The sequence below is a fragment of the Bacidia gigantensis genome, assembly GCF_019456465.1.
Source record: "Bacidia gigantensis strain McMullin 20006 chromosome Unknown contig_246, whole genome shotgun sequence".
Taxonomy (NCBI): Eukaryota; Fungi; Ascomycota; class Lecanoromycetes; order Lecanorales; family Ramalinaceae; genus Bacidia; species Bacidia gigantensis.
This window is the reverse complement of record NW_025408602.1, coordinates 328,538-341,714: the sequence shown is the minus strand read 5'-3', so window position 1 is coordinate 341,714 and position 13,177 is coordinate 328,538. Positions and strand designations below refer to the sequence as shown.

The 13,177-nt window shown below is 48.3% G+C and overlaps 5 protein-coding genes across 5 annotated transcripts; 3 read left to right on the top strand and 2 right to left on the bottom strand.

Moving 5' to 3' along the window:
- Nucleotides 1-14: 14 nt before the first annotated feature.
- KY384_005762 (uncharacterized protein) lies at nucleotides 15-1,832 on the top strand (the record flags this gene model as incomplete). Its single annotated transcript, XM_044814260.1, has 4 exons — nucleotides 15-99; nucleotides 154-840; nucleotides 912-1,725; nucleotides 1,781-1,832. The coding sequence occupies 4 exons, from the start codon at nucleotides 15-17 to the stop codon at nucleotides 1,830-1,832; spliced, it is 1,638 nt and encodes a 545-aa protein (XP_044668410.1).
- Nucleotides 1,833-3,905: 2,073 nt separating this feature from the next.
- Nucleotides 3,906-4,328, bottom strand: KY384_005761 (uncharacterized protein; the record flags this gene model as incomplete). Its single annotated transcript, XM_044814259.1, has 2 exons — nucleotides 3,906-4,013; nucleotides 4,059-4,328. The coding sequence occupies 2 exons, from the start codon at nucleotides 4,326-4,328 to the stop codon at nucleotides 3,906-3,908; spliced, it is 378 nt and encodes a 125-aa protein (XP_044668409.1).
- Nucleotides 4,329-5,310: 982 nt separating this feature from the next.
- KY384_005760 (uncharacterized protein) lies at nucleotides 5,311-7,898 on the top strand (the record flags this gene model as incomplete). Its single annotated transcript, XM_044814258.1, has 3 exons — nucleotides 5,311-5,774; nucleotides 5,853-6,620; nucleotides 6,875-7,898. 3 exons carry the CDS (start codon nucleotides 5,311-5,313, stop codon nucleotides 7,896-7,898), a joined length of 2,256 nt encoding a protein of 751 aa, XP_044668408.1.
- Nucleotides 7,899-9,553: 1,655 nt separating this feature from the next.
- On the top strand, nucleotides 9,554-11,115 carry KY384_005759 (uncharacterized protein; the record flags this gene model as incomplete). Its single annotated transcript, XM_044814257.1, has 3 exons — nucleotides 9,554-10,316; nucleotides 10,389-10,682; nucleotides 10,829-11,115. The coding sequence occupies 3 exons, from the start codon at nucleotides 9,554-9,556 to the stop codon at nucleotides 11,113-11,115; spliced, it is 1,344 nt and encodes a 447-aa protein (XP_044668407.1).
- Nucleotides 11,116-11,651: 536 nt separating this feature from the next.
- On the bottom strand, nucleotides 11,652-11,997 carry KY384_005758 (uncharacterized protein; the record flags this gene model as incomplete). Its single annotated transcript, XM_044814256.1, has 2 exons — nucleotides 11,652-11,772; nucleotides 11,861-11,997. The coding sequence occupies 2 exons, from the start codon at nucleotides 11,995-11,997 to the stop codon at nucleotides 11,652-11,654; spliced, it is 258 nt and encodes an 85-aa protein (XP_044668406.1).
- Nucleotides 11,998-13,177: the final 1,180 nt, after the last annotated feature.

Sequence of the window (13,177 nt, the reverse complement as noted above, 5' to 3'; positions counted from 1 at the left end):
CAAGCGAGAGATTCATGGCCCGTCCACCACAAGAATCGAATGATTTCGTCCGCCCAAAGAACTCACGTCTCAGATCAGATTCGGCCGACGAGTCGGTTTGTAGGTCATCGCAACCTGCTGCGACATTGTTACCACTGACGCATTCAAATTCAGGGACAGAGGATGATTATGCCAAGGCCATCGACGATTTTTCTGCTTTAGATTCAGGTAGAGGCTATAACTTTAGGAATCTAGCCGAGTTTCTCGCTCCCAGGTATCCTCCTCTACCTAAGCTGGTGTCTCGCTCTCACGGTGATTTCATTGCCGTCTATGAGCTCTGTCAGCAGCCTTCTACTGGTTTGTGGTTTCAAAACACTCGCCAGCTTCATTCGTGCGACGACCTGCGCCATGGCAAGCTTTTTGGAAATTCCGAGACAACAAAGTACATAATCTTCTTGAAGGGGTTTCCTTCACCAGAGTGGCTTCGCTGCATCGGGTCCACGTACAACATAGATCCAGAGTATTTCCGACGTTTCCTGGAATTCGGACCCCCGATTCGATCTGCGAGAAGAACATCAGCGTTTGCACTGCGTTCATCTTCACCAAAGATGTTGACCCTCAATGTTACCACCGTACAGCTACTTGAGCCCAGCGCACGCCGGGACACAAGCTCAGAGCGTCAGCGAAATGCGAACAATGTGGGCATGGAACATTATATAATGAGCTTACTGCGAGGGGAGGCTGCCACAAGTGACCCGGTAGTTCGAGATTATTGGACTGTAGATGCGAAAAGTTTTGTTATAGAGCAACGAATATCCATCTACCTCCAGACAGACGAGGAACGGGGAGATGGTTGGAACTGTGAGTGTAGATTTCTCTTCGCCGTAATGAGTAAGGCTTATCGTATTAAAATTTAAGGCTGATGTAAGAAGTATTTATCTGGGTCGATGCAAGTGAAGATTTGTCTGAAAGCTTTAGTGGTCCTTGGATATTTGACGAAAACATGATGGGCACAAAGCGGCGACACGAAAGCCTTCGTACACAACCTATCATGAAATATAAACCTATGCTAGCACTCAAATCGCACAAGTTAGATGAAAGTCGTCCTGGTCCTGGATATGATCAGCCTACACGTCCTTCGAAGCAAAGTGCAAGCACTCTGCACATAGACTACGGGCGATCTTTGCGACCGAACCTGATGGCTTGCGATACGCTGTATGCTTTGAGAGAGGTCTTTGAGCTCGTCGCACAAGCAGAGCTACAATTTCTCTCATTCTGTGCCGGTATGCTCGACAAGTTCGAAGACACTCATTATTCTCAGGAGCCGGACTGCCTGCACAATCTCAAAGGTCTGAAACAGTTACTCTATAGACACCTACATCAAAATCAAGAGTCATGCACTTCCCTCGAGAATATGCAGTCTCCAAATTGGCCGCGAGCCTCCGATGCTAAAAATCAACAAAAGACGGAAGCCTCGACTCAATATCTTAAGGATGACTTTGCGTACCTCTTGAAGATGAACGAACAGCTATACAAGCACTGCACGGAGGCGATCGGAACCTTGATGAACGAAATCGTGATCGCTGAGTCAAGGGAGGCTATTAATCAGACAGCGCGCATGGCCAAGCTTACCTTTCTTGCTTTCATTTTTGTCCCATTATCATTCACAACGTCTTTCTTTGGAATGAATTTCCAGGAGCTTGGAGGTGGTCCAACCACGTTGAATATCTGGGTGTGGTTCTTAACGTCAGTGCCTTTGCTCGTAAGCGCTATTCTATTCTATTTGTTCGACGCTTCTCAGGTGTGGCGAAGCCTTAAAGCCAATGGACACAGAATTCAGCACAAGCTTATGAAACGATGATCTTCCCATTGTGCAGATGTCTACCCAACAACATATTTCCTGTCTGCCAGGCCGCTTGCGAATAACGCATCAAATGGTAGATGAAGTCGGAAAGGTGGCGCTCGAGAAGCATATATCCTCTGGCCTAATGACCGGGCGTGGAAATTATCATCGCTTTCCGGGGTTGCTGTGGCATCACAAACAATAAGCGATAGGAATGGCTTATGACATGTCAAGTCTACACACATCGTCGTGATCACTTGGAGCCTACTGGGCCGTATTTGGAGTGTAACCCCTGAGTTTGACCCAATACACGAATGTGTGAGGCATTAGGCATCTATTAAGTCATAATATACTGCGATACCTCTACGCAATTAAGGTTCCAACATTACGACAAAGAGCTGAAGCTCATTGTGTGCGCTCTACTGATAATCCTAGATGAAGAAACTTTCCTGAGTTAAGGCTTCATCGTATCATGTGTCGGGAAGGATGGGACACCTCTTTTAGGGAAAGAGGCTTCAAAAGCGCTCATAAATTGGAACATGAGATCTTCCCTTCCAGCCTGCGCAACAAGGCCTAGTCCGAAAGGTCGTCCGTTGTAATCTAAAATACCCAGGGGCATTGATGCAATTGGGACACCTATCGAGGTCAATACGATTAATCTCTGAAGACAAAATTCAAGGAACGCGAATGGAAGGACTGTAAGAACTTACCTGCAGCAGATGCCATGAGAAAGAAGAGACAATCTGCTGAAAATGCAAGCAGGTTAAGATCCTCTTCATGGAACAACCTGTTCAAGCCATGATCTCGTGCGATATGCTGAAAGTATGCCACATCTGATTCGTATCGTGCTCGACTTGGGCGTTCGTGCAATCCCTTCAAGAGCAAGTTTTGGTCGGGATGACCTTGTTGGATCAGATCAAATCACAAGACAGCCTAAGGACAATTTCCTGTACTAACCTGCTGGCAGTTCTTCGGCTGCATGCTTGATATTAAACTCTATGAGTTCTTCAAGGGAATGTACGTCGTCTACGTTGGCATGGCTCAGGTATTCTGATGTACCATTTCTCATTTCATAGACTGCAAGAAAGGACTTCAATTCGTGGCGATATCGCTCGAGGCTCAGTACCTACTTGTTGCAGTTGTTATAGTGTTGCGTCCGTTACGTTTGAGAGCAGATGTTGGAGGGAATGAGATGGGATACTCAACCGAAGCCGCTTCACGATCGCGAATCACCGAGACTGCATCGTCAATGGCGCTTATCTGAGTCGTGCTCGTAAGCGCGGCATACAATCAGCCCTTACGGACTCAACTCACGATCTGGTTGTCCACTTCCTCAATCTTTGGGACGAGTTCTCGTGGGTAGTGCCAGACACGCGGATCGAGAAATCCAATTCTGAGGCCGCTGAAAGTTTTCGAGAGGCAATGTACAAGCGCTCGAGGCTGTGAGGGCTCTTCCACGCTCGAATCCAGAAGACAATCAGTCACGGTGGCAAGATCAATAACTGATTTCGCCATTCCTCCAACCGCATCGAAGTAAACAGAGCTAGGCCAAATTCCTGACATATCCACACAGCCAGGAGTTGGTTTCAGAGTGTACAACGCAGCCCGAGTAGCTGGCGAAATAAGCGATCCTGTAGTATCTGTCCCCAAAGAAAGAGGAGAGTATCCAGCTGAGACTCCCACGGCAGAACCAGTCGAAGATCCGCATGGGTTCTAACGTATTGCTTAGCGATCCTGTTTCTTATTACACTGTGTAGTGGCATACAGTGTGTCCCATCCCTTTGTCTTCAGGATCAAGCGGTATGTAAGCCGAACGAGTCTGTCCACCGAAGGCAGACCAGCCGTTGGAAGCAGATTCCCCTCTAGAAGCTGGTAAGTCGGTCCCTATTCACAAGTTTCATGTTCTTACTTTGCACCACAGAGCTCCTGTCATACATGCGTCAGCCTGTTGTCTGCCATATTTAGCTATCGACCTATCTCTATCGTACATTGAGGTTGGTCTTTGCCAGGATTATAGCACCCATATCATGGAGCTTCGGTCGCAAAGAATCAGCAGACGAAATCGATGTGAGATTATGTAACCTCAGACCTTATCAACGACTTTGGATGTCTTTCGAGGAAATGAGTCTTTCAGCGCAAGGCTACCAACGCTGGTTTTGAGCCCATATCTTGGACTCGTTGCAATGCAGTCCTGGACGACTCAGTCATCGCTCTGATCTCTGTGCTGAAACCTGACCTTGACAAGTATAGGTATCCCGTGTAAGCTACTCTTCACATGACCTGACGCGCGATCATTGTCAAGTTGTTGGGCTCGCTCTCGAAGCTTGTCAAGTGGTGCAATTGCAGTAATTGCCCGCAACTGCACTCCATTTCGATCATGACTTTCGATCTGCGCGAGACACGAGTCCACGAGCTCAACGCTTGTAAGCGTTCTTGCTTCTAACCTCTTCTGCAAGGAATGGGCATCCAGAGTCAGCAGTTCTGTGATCGTCAGAGCTGTCTCCATTGTGTTATAGGGTAGGCGATCGGTACCGAGCGTGAGAAGTCTTTCAGTTCTTTGTACCCTCCATGAAGGCAGCCTTACTCGGCCTCATTAGCTGAAGTCAACTTGGGCAGACAGGCTCTGCCTGAATGCTAAACCCATCCGGCTTAGCGGAGTAGACCGGCGTCTGCATTAGCATGGGCTCGCTCCTACGCTTGTACTTTAGGCAGCAATAGAGTTCCCTTGAGATGAACTCTTGAGTATACTCAAGGCTTTTTTGAATTAGGGCAATTTCTAACCCTTCGGCTGGAAACAGATTCTTAGAATTTTAACCATGATACAATGCTTAATTAATTCAGAAATAGCTATACAATTAAAATCCCTAATTATAGATTATTGTATTCAAGTTCAATCGTTGTACTGCTCGAATGTGCGTTTTATTGAAAAGAGCCCTAAGTAGCGGGCCAAGGTTGGGCTCGGAGTAGCTCTCAAAAGTACGCACAAACTCCATGTTCACCTATTCGATCATTCAAATAGACTTATCAATCAAGTGTCCTTTAGCATCATTCCCACTACTATAAGGCACAAAGGGAATCCTCGAATATTGATAGCGTAGCAAGATCCTCAGACTTACAATCATATGTTTAATTATTGCGACGCCAAAATCGAAAAGTGCCCTATAAGGGCCCCGTATGGCGGGTAGGCAGGTTAACTCTTCTAGGGCCGACTTAGCAATGATATCGATTCTGCTGTTTGTAGAGAATCGTACTTTCTGCAAGATTTTCATACAACGAGTAGTTCTCTGAGCGTTTCTATATGTCTGAGGCTATCGGTCCCTGTACTTGATCTGTCCGTCGGTATGTCCTCCTAGCGCTGGCGTTGCTCAGAAGGCTGAACTACGGAGCAAGGCCGTGATAGTGTCCGTTTGGGCTGAAATGAAGATGCCCAGTTTGACCTGTTATCCTCATTATGATCACTTTCTTTCCCTTCTTCCTCATCATGAGCCATGGCGGAGCCCATCTCTATCATCGCTTCCGCCGTGACAGTGACCGGAGCAGCTATTACTGTTGCTGACACAGTACTATCCTTCATACTTCAACTGCAGAATGCCCCTCATGAGATCGCATTCCTCCAGAACGACGTCATCGATACACGGCTCATTCTGTCAAACATCAAAGACAACACTGGTGAGAATCAGTCTCTTGACCGACGGCTTGCTATTCCAGGTGCTACTGGTCCTTTTGGCAATCCTGAAATCATCTCCAACGTAGAGTATTCAATCAAGAGGATAGAGCGAATTCTACTACAAATCCAAGTCATTCTCCGGCACGTGACGAAGTCTCGAGGTCTTGGTAGGACTACCATTCATCACAGGCAATGGGTTTTGCATCGTTTGAAGATGAGATCACTCCGCCAGGAACTTCAAGAGCTGAAGACAAGTGTGGCTGTACATTTTTCTGCGAATAGCAGGTAAGGCAAGGCTATGTGACGCTTCACAAGGCACTGAGCAGCGTCGGCTAACCGCACAAGCACTCATGCCTATCGTAGTGTTGTACTACTAAAGAGAATTCTGCTGGAAAATGCGGAGACTGTACAGCGCCAAACAGAGCGAAGTGATGAGTTCAATGCAACCCTCCAAGGGCTCGTGCAACGACTGGCCGAATATGGCAGAATACCGGAGATACAGCGTCAGCTCGCTGCACTTGCGGAAAACCTGAACTCTTCAGTCGTCACTTTGGAGCAAAGGTCGAGACTTACCACCACGACAGTGACAAAGTCAGCTCCAGTGATCTCAATTCCATATGCCGCAAACAAAGGGAGTGAAAATTTGGACGCCGAGTTGCCTTGCGATTTCCCGCCTGCAACTACATCAACTACAGTATCGACAGAATCCGTTTCGAAACTGAAGCTCGAGTTCTCTCGATTCCAAAAGAGAGGCTGCGTTTCTGAGTGTGTTTGCACTTGCCACCAGAGAAAGAAATACAGATCGCCGTCTTTCGCGCAGAAAGTACTCGGTGAAATCTTCATAGGCTTTTCTAATCTTCCACTACTGTCTACTGGCTGTTCAGATACACGCTGCACCCAGAAGTCACCCTTTTCTGCGACATTAACTTACTACCTGCCGACATTGTTTCTGAGGAAGATGCTCTCCCTTGTCCTAATTACAACTTCCCAGGGTGATCCTGCGGCTTGCTTTAAAGTCCGACCAATCAGTTCAGACTTCTCCATATACAGAGCTGTTGAAGGCAATGACGTTCGAACGGTCCGAAAAATGATTGGCAGTCGTCAATCGCATGCAAGCGCTACTTTCAAGGGGTAAGTAACGCCGGATGCTGGACAAACATATTTGAGATCTGACATTTTTCTGAAGGGGTTGGACACCACTACATGTAAGTACATGTGTCTCCTTGAAAAGGCCTCTTGTCTGGTCTACAAGAGCTTTGACAGCTTAAAGTATGCAATAAATTACGGCCACACAGCAATATGTAAATCTTTGCTTGCGATAGGCGCTGATCCGTTGATTGAGGATGGTTGGAATCTATTGTATGCCAGGTCTCTACTGATCATAGTTTAACGCTCCTCACAATGTTTAGATCCCCACTTGAATTAGCATGGATCAAGATACTTGGCAAATCGTTCGAACATGAAACACAACAAGAAATGGAGCAGATCTTCAGCGACCGAGATTGTCTTGAGGAAATGGGTTTCTCAATCCTCCATCAAATCGTCCTAGGAATCAAAACCTCGTCTCTAGTCGATTACATCTCGAACAACCCAGGTTGCGTTAACAATACCGATTCTCATGGCAGGACTGCTCTTTCTTGGGCTGCCCAGCGAGGTATGTTAGAGACCGTCAAGTCTCTGCTTGAATTTGGCGCAAATCCAAACCTATGCACACCACGCGGACACAGTCCTCTCATGTACGCAGCGGAGGCACGGAACCCTGACTGCCTTCAACCACTTCTTGAGAAAGGAGCTGATGTTACGCAATGCGATGTTGAAGGTCAGACGCCATTGCACTATGCTGCAGGACACCGATCTGATTTGGCATACTATCGGCCATTGATGGAAGGAAATTCCGATCCAAACTGGGCAACCATCCCAGGCATGACGCCACTCACGACAGTCATACTTGAGGGTCACAACGATGCGATGGAGTATCTGGTAGAGAAGGGTGCGGACACCAACTTGAAAGGCCACGACGAGAGATCTCCGGCCTTCTACGCGGTCGAGTATAACAATGTTCCTGCATTGAAGTATTTGTTTGGCAAAGGTGCAAACTTCACAGGAGCAAGCCTTTCATACCCCAGCATCGCTCACGTGGCAGCCTACCATGCCAAAGTCGAAACTCTACGTGTCTTGACTGCCTTTCGATTGACCTTGAGAGACGTGGACTGTGTAGATAATGAAGGTTTGGCGATTCCACAAATCGTGGATAAACGGCTACGAGATGGCTTGAACGTAGAAGAAGATTTCGCTCACGCTTTCGGTAAGTTCTTGAAGAGTGTGGGGACAGAGGAAATGACAAAAAGTGACGATGATGAAGGAGAGGAAGATGAGTTTCATGATGCTGTGGAACAGATCGTCGCGTAAGATATCCACGATATGAAGGTAGGCTTTCCTTTCACAGAGCTTCTAGAAGACTCAAAACAAAATGCCGTTCGAGGGTTTCTTTCCATACCAGTTTGGGCATTGTCTCTTCACTTCGTACATCATATCCATTGTCTGGCCATTCTTGTACACGATAATCGACAGTACGATCTAAGCAGGTGATATTCGGATGAGAACATCGTAGGCCACTGTCAAAAGCTGGGAAAGCACCTTGAAAACCCACCGTCCGTGTTCCGTGACAAGCCGCTATAGTTTTTCGAAATTCGTTTAAGAGTCTTATCGCGGAGAAGTTGAGTAGCCCGAGGGTCGGTTTTTTTGAAGGTTGCCGCGCCAAATCCAATTTTAGGGGGCGTTTTAGGGACGGCTGCCTGGGAGAGCTGCCTGTAGGCTAGCTGTATAAGGCCAGCTTGACCCTAAGTTTGCGCCTCTAATTTGGCGCGGCAACCTTCAAAAAAACCGACCCTCGGCCCATGTTGTCGTAGGGTTATACTCTACGCCAAGCTAGGCTCTGGGTTGAAGTACGGTACCGACCGTCACACTAGGGGTGCCTTACCTTATTTATAGTGACGACTGGTGACGACCTCACGTCCAGATTATGTTCATCATATGTTCTTACCACTCCTCTTTTCAATAGCTCTCTGCACATATCGAGAACTGTTGGAGCAAGATGTTTTTCATCTCTGAGCCGACTCACCACACACCGGCTGGTGCCGGCTACATGATATACAGGACATATGAAGCAGATCGAATATTCGACATGGTCTACAAATACGATTTTATGAAATATCAGGATGCGGGTCGCGGACTGCAGCTTTTAGGGTCGCCGAAGGTGGTATATCGCGCCTTCTGTGTAAGCTGGGTAAGAGGACTCCAATCGATGAAGTCATTAGGCCAGAAACAAGGACCGAGACACAAAAGACCAATTCGATCATCAGTTCTCCGACCCTGACGGCAGAACTAGATAGACTTTAGCCAGTGACTTTGGTCCGGTTCTAGCAAAGTATAATATGCCAGTTGTGAACCCTCCGAGGCTCCTTAAACTTGTTCAAACAATACGAGATGGGTAGCGGTCTGGACTCTCATTGAAGTGCTCGCTATAACTAAGTCAAGGCTAAGAAAAGATCATGAACGCCTAGTGCTCTAATTTGCGAGTATACACGACAACAATCGTACACAAGTGATGGATTTCTGACTTCGTTTAGCTGCGGAGGGTCAAGATAATCAAACAGGGAAGGAGACCTACAAAAGCGCTTCCACTAGCGACGGACTTGTGGGGAAGTCAAACATTTCAAACCTTGCACGACACCATGATTCTCCATCTACAAAACAATTCGATGATGGGCAAATGAAAATCCGGATATCCTCGGCCCACCTGGCAGGTTTGGTTCCTGTGCGGATCGGGAGCGCCACTGATAGGACAGGGAGATTTTGATTTTGCAATCCAATCGATCTTTCATATTTCGATTGCTGAGAGGGGAAGCAGCAGGTGACAAGGGTGGAGCATGTGGACTTCTTCCCTAGACAGGTGAAATGACCGATCCCAAGTTTCCAACGAGCAGAGCTTATAAAGGGACGACATGCTGCAGCCATGCCTTCAACTTGCAGCTTCTCCCATCTGTATCTGATCCACTGCGAGTATGAAGCCTTCTATCCGCCAGACACTCCTCTTCCTTGCCACCTGTCTTGCTACCCTCCCTCCACTAACACATGCCGCCCCAGCGGTCTCTTTCGACACCGCCTCCTACTCCCCTTCCTTTATCATAAAACGCGATGTCGTAGTTCTCGGAGGTGGTGCATCCGGCACATACGCTGCCATCGCTCTCCGCGACCGCAAGAAAAGCGTCGCTGTGATTGAAAAACAGGATTACCTCGGCGGCCACACTAATACATATACTGACCCTGCTTCTGGCAAAAAAATCGATTATGGAGTCGTTCTATACGAAGACATAGACATTGTGAAGAAATTTTTCGCCCGTTTCGACATACCATTGACCGTCGCAAACTTCAGCTCACAGTTGACACCGTATCGTGTAGATTTCCGTACAGGAAAACAAGTCGCGGGCTATACACCTGCAGATCCTACTGCAGGTTTCGGCGCGTATGGGGCGCAGTTGGCCAAATATGCGTTCCTCAATGAGCCGGGGTATGACTTACCGAACCCTGTGCCTGACGATCTCCTGATCCCGTTCGGCGACTTCATTAAGAAGTACAAGATCGACTCTGCGGTGTTCACGATCAATGAGTACGCCCAAGGGTTCGGTAATCTATTGGAGATTCCGTCTTTGTATGTGCTGAGATATTTCGGGACAAGTACGTTGGCTGGATTCCAGGCCGGATTCTTGACCACAGCAAGAGGGAACAATGGCGAATTGTATGAGAAGGCCAGTAAGGAGTTGGGTGGTAAGTCTTCGTCTAAGTTGCTGCCTGAACGCATGCCTTGATTCTCTACCCGCGATTACTGATGACATGAAGGCGATGTCTTCCTCAGCAGCACCGTCATCGCCACTCTTCGCACCAACAACGGTGTCAAGCTCGTTATCCAGACACCACAAGGCCTAAAGCTAGTCATCGCCTCAAAACTCATAATATCAGCTCCACCACTCGTCTCAAACCTCGCCGGCTTCGATCTAAGCACCCAAGAGCGCTCCCTCTTCCAGCAATGGGTGACAGGCGCATACTACACGTCCCTAGTCTCCGACACCGGAATCCCCGACATCGACTCCATCACCAACGTCGGCGCTGACACGCCCTACAACTTACCGCCAGGTACATGCGCCCCTCTTCACAAACATCCATTCACAGAACCATCACTAATCTCTCACCCCACAGTCCCCGCCGCCTACAGCGTCAACCCAACCCTAATCCCCAACCTCAAAGACATCAAATTCGGCGCCAGCGCCCCCTCAACTCAGACGCCGCCGTCAAATCCGCCATCGTCGCTACCATCAACCGCATCAAAACCGCCAGCGGCATCCCCGGCACTACACCTTCCACCCCCAAATTCGTCGCTTTCAACAGCCACACGCCATACGAGTTGCGCGTGTCCAGCGATGCGATCAAAGGTGGGTTCTATGCGCAATTGAATGCGTTGCAAGGGGCGGGAGGGGCGAAAAGTACCTTTTATACGGGCGCGGCGTTTGCGAGGCATGGGTCGGGTGATGTGTGGGCGTTTACTGAAGGGATTGTTGCGGGGCTGTAGGGGCGGTATGAGATGAATTAGTAACTTGTTGAGTAGATAGATAACAAATTGATGTGCATGTTATTGTTGGGTGTGGGATTATGGTGTGAGCTTGTCCTTGGGTTCTGCTGTTAGATTTCGTTCGAGGACGTTCACCTCTGGAAGGAGTGGGGGGATGAGGACCGATGCTAGTCATGCAGATACGTGTGCTTGCGATGTGGTAGGGTGTGTTGATCTCGGCTGTGCTTCATGTCCGTCGGAGTTGCTAAGGAAGGAAGCTCGTGGGCGATCGGCGGGGAGAGAGGGGATCCGGTTATCACGAAAGTTTTGTTTGACAAACTACTGATGAGCATGCGGCCTATGGGGAACGTTAATATCATCTGTGCGCGCAATAGAAACTGGTGCCAAAGCATTGATGTAAGAAACTCGTCTGTGGCAACGCAACATTATCATACTCCACAAACTACTTCTCATCAGCACCTAGCACGATACGCCTGACTTCTCATTCTCATCCCTTTCCTTGCCACCCTCTTCCCACTTTGACCACATTGCCCTCTTCACCCCTGAACAGGCGTCATCAAGCCCGTCTTAATATCGAATACGAATCCGTACGCATTCTCCTTCAGCTTCGGCGGCACGAACGGATCGGCTTTCAGGACGTCCATGTCGTCGCGGACGCTTTGCGCGATACTAACTTTCGTCTTAGCTCATTGCTCAAATTGCTCGCCTGATGAAGGCAGTAGGGGCTGGTAGAGGCGTGACTTACTCAGTGATGCCATGGAAGTCCATACTGTCGACTTCGCCATGGAGATTGGGTGGTAGACGGGCTTTGAGACCGTCTTTGACGGAGGCGTCGGTGTACATAGATGCGCCGCAATCTGTTTGACGATTCAGATGATGCATGTTTGCATAGGGGATCTGTTATTTTTGAAGTGGAGAGGTGAAAGAGAGGGGCGAGAGAAGGCATACCAGTATGGTGAATGATCATCACCTCCTCAAACCCTTGAATTAAGTGGTCAAGAGCCAGCAGAGCAGAGATGACTGGCTTTACGTGCCCACATGGATTGCGGAAGGTGACGTATTCTATTTTTGGTGTCAGTCAATATTCTGCCCCGAGTCTTGAGGTACGTTTGATTGTGGACGCATTGGATAGTAGTCGGGGGACAAGGATGGAGTAAGAGGAGAGGAATAGTTGCCTACCGATGGGTTCAAGCTGCAGGAACTTCTCAGGTACGCAGCGGGGGTCTGCGCATGTGACTGGGCTGTCTCAGCATTGGCTTGGATATGGGAAGGTGGAGTATACATACTGATCAAGATCTTTGGAGGTGGTTTGCCTATGCCTGGTGCCTCTGCCATCGTGGGAAGGGCCACGTGCGTGGGGGCATAGTTTCTTGAAATGTTAGTGATGTAAAAAAGGAAGGAGAGGAGAAGAAGTGGTACTTGTTTCGTTGGACTAAGTCTCTGACAGTGGTGATAGGTTCCATGGTACTGGTTTTTTCACGATTTGAATCAATGGGGTAGCGTTTTTCAAAATGAACTTGGAAGACAATAGCAGAGCGCTGTAATGAAGGAATCAAAGAGTAAAAGTGGTAACCGGAGGCCATTTTATGTGTTTTGGACCTCGCAGGACAAGAACATTCATTATGAAGAGCTAGGTATCATTGTCAAGATGCTAGGATACCATTCTCCGTAAATGGTTAAGGGGCAAGATTCTTGTAGAATCATCTCAGCTCGAGGCTGGCAAGGGTACTGTATTCCGTAAAGGGAACGAAACTGTGACTAGACTTCTGTATTCCTAGAACGGCTTAGACTGAGCAGTGAGAGGAGTCGCATAAAGCCTGATTGTAAAGGTTGGTCGAGATGCTGGATGTTGTGGCCCCTATCTCGCCCCTGAGCTAAGCGATGGCTATCGTGATTGGCTGGGATTGCTGCTCTAACCGCTTCGGGAAGTCAGTACCCTTGTCCTTCGCGCTACGTCATCTTACCCTCTTCCGCCCTTGCACTGCAAATATGAGTGACTGTGGATGAACTGACCCTGTTATCGACGGCAGTAGACTGTAAGAGGTCGCTCGAAAGATGCTGC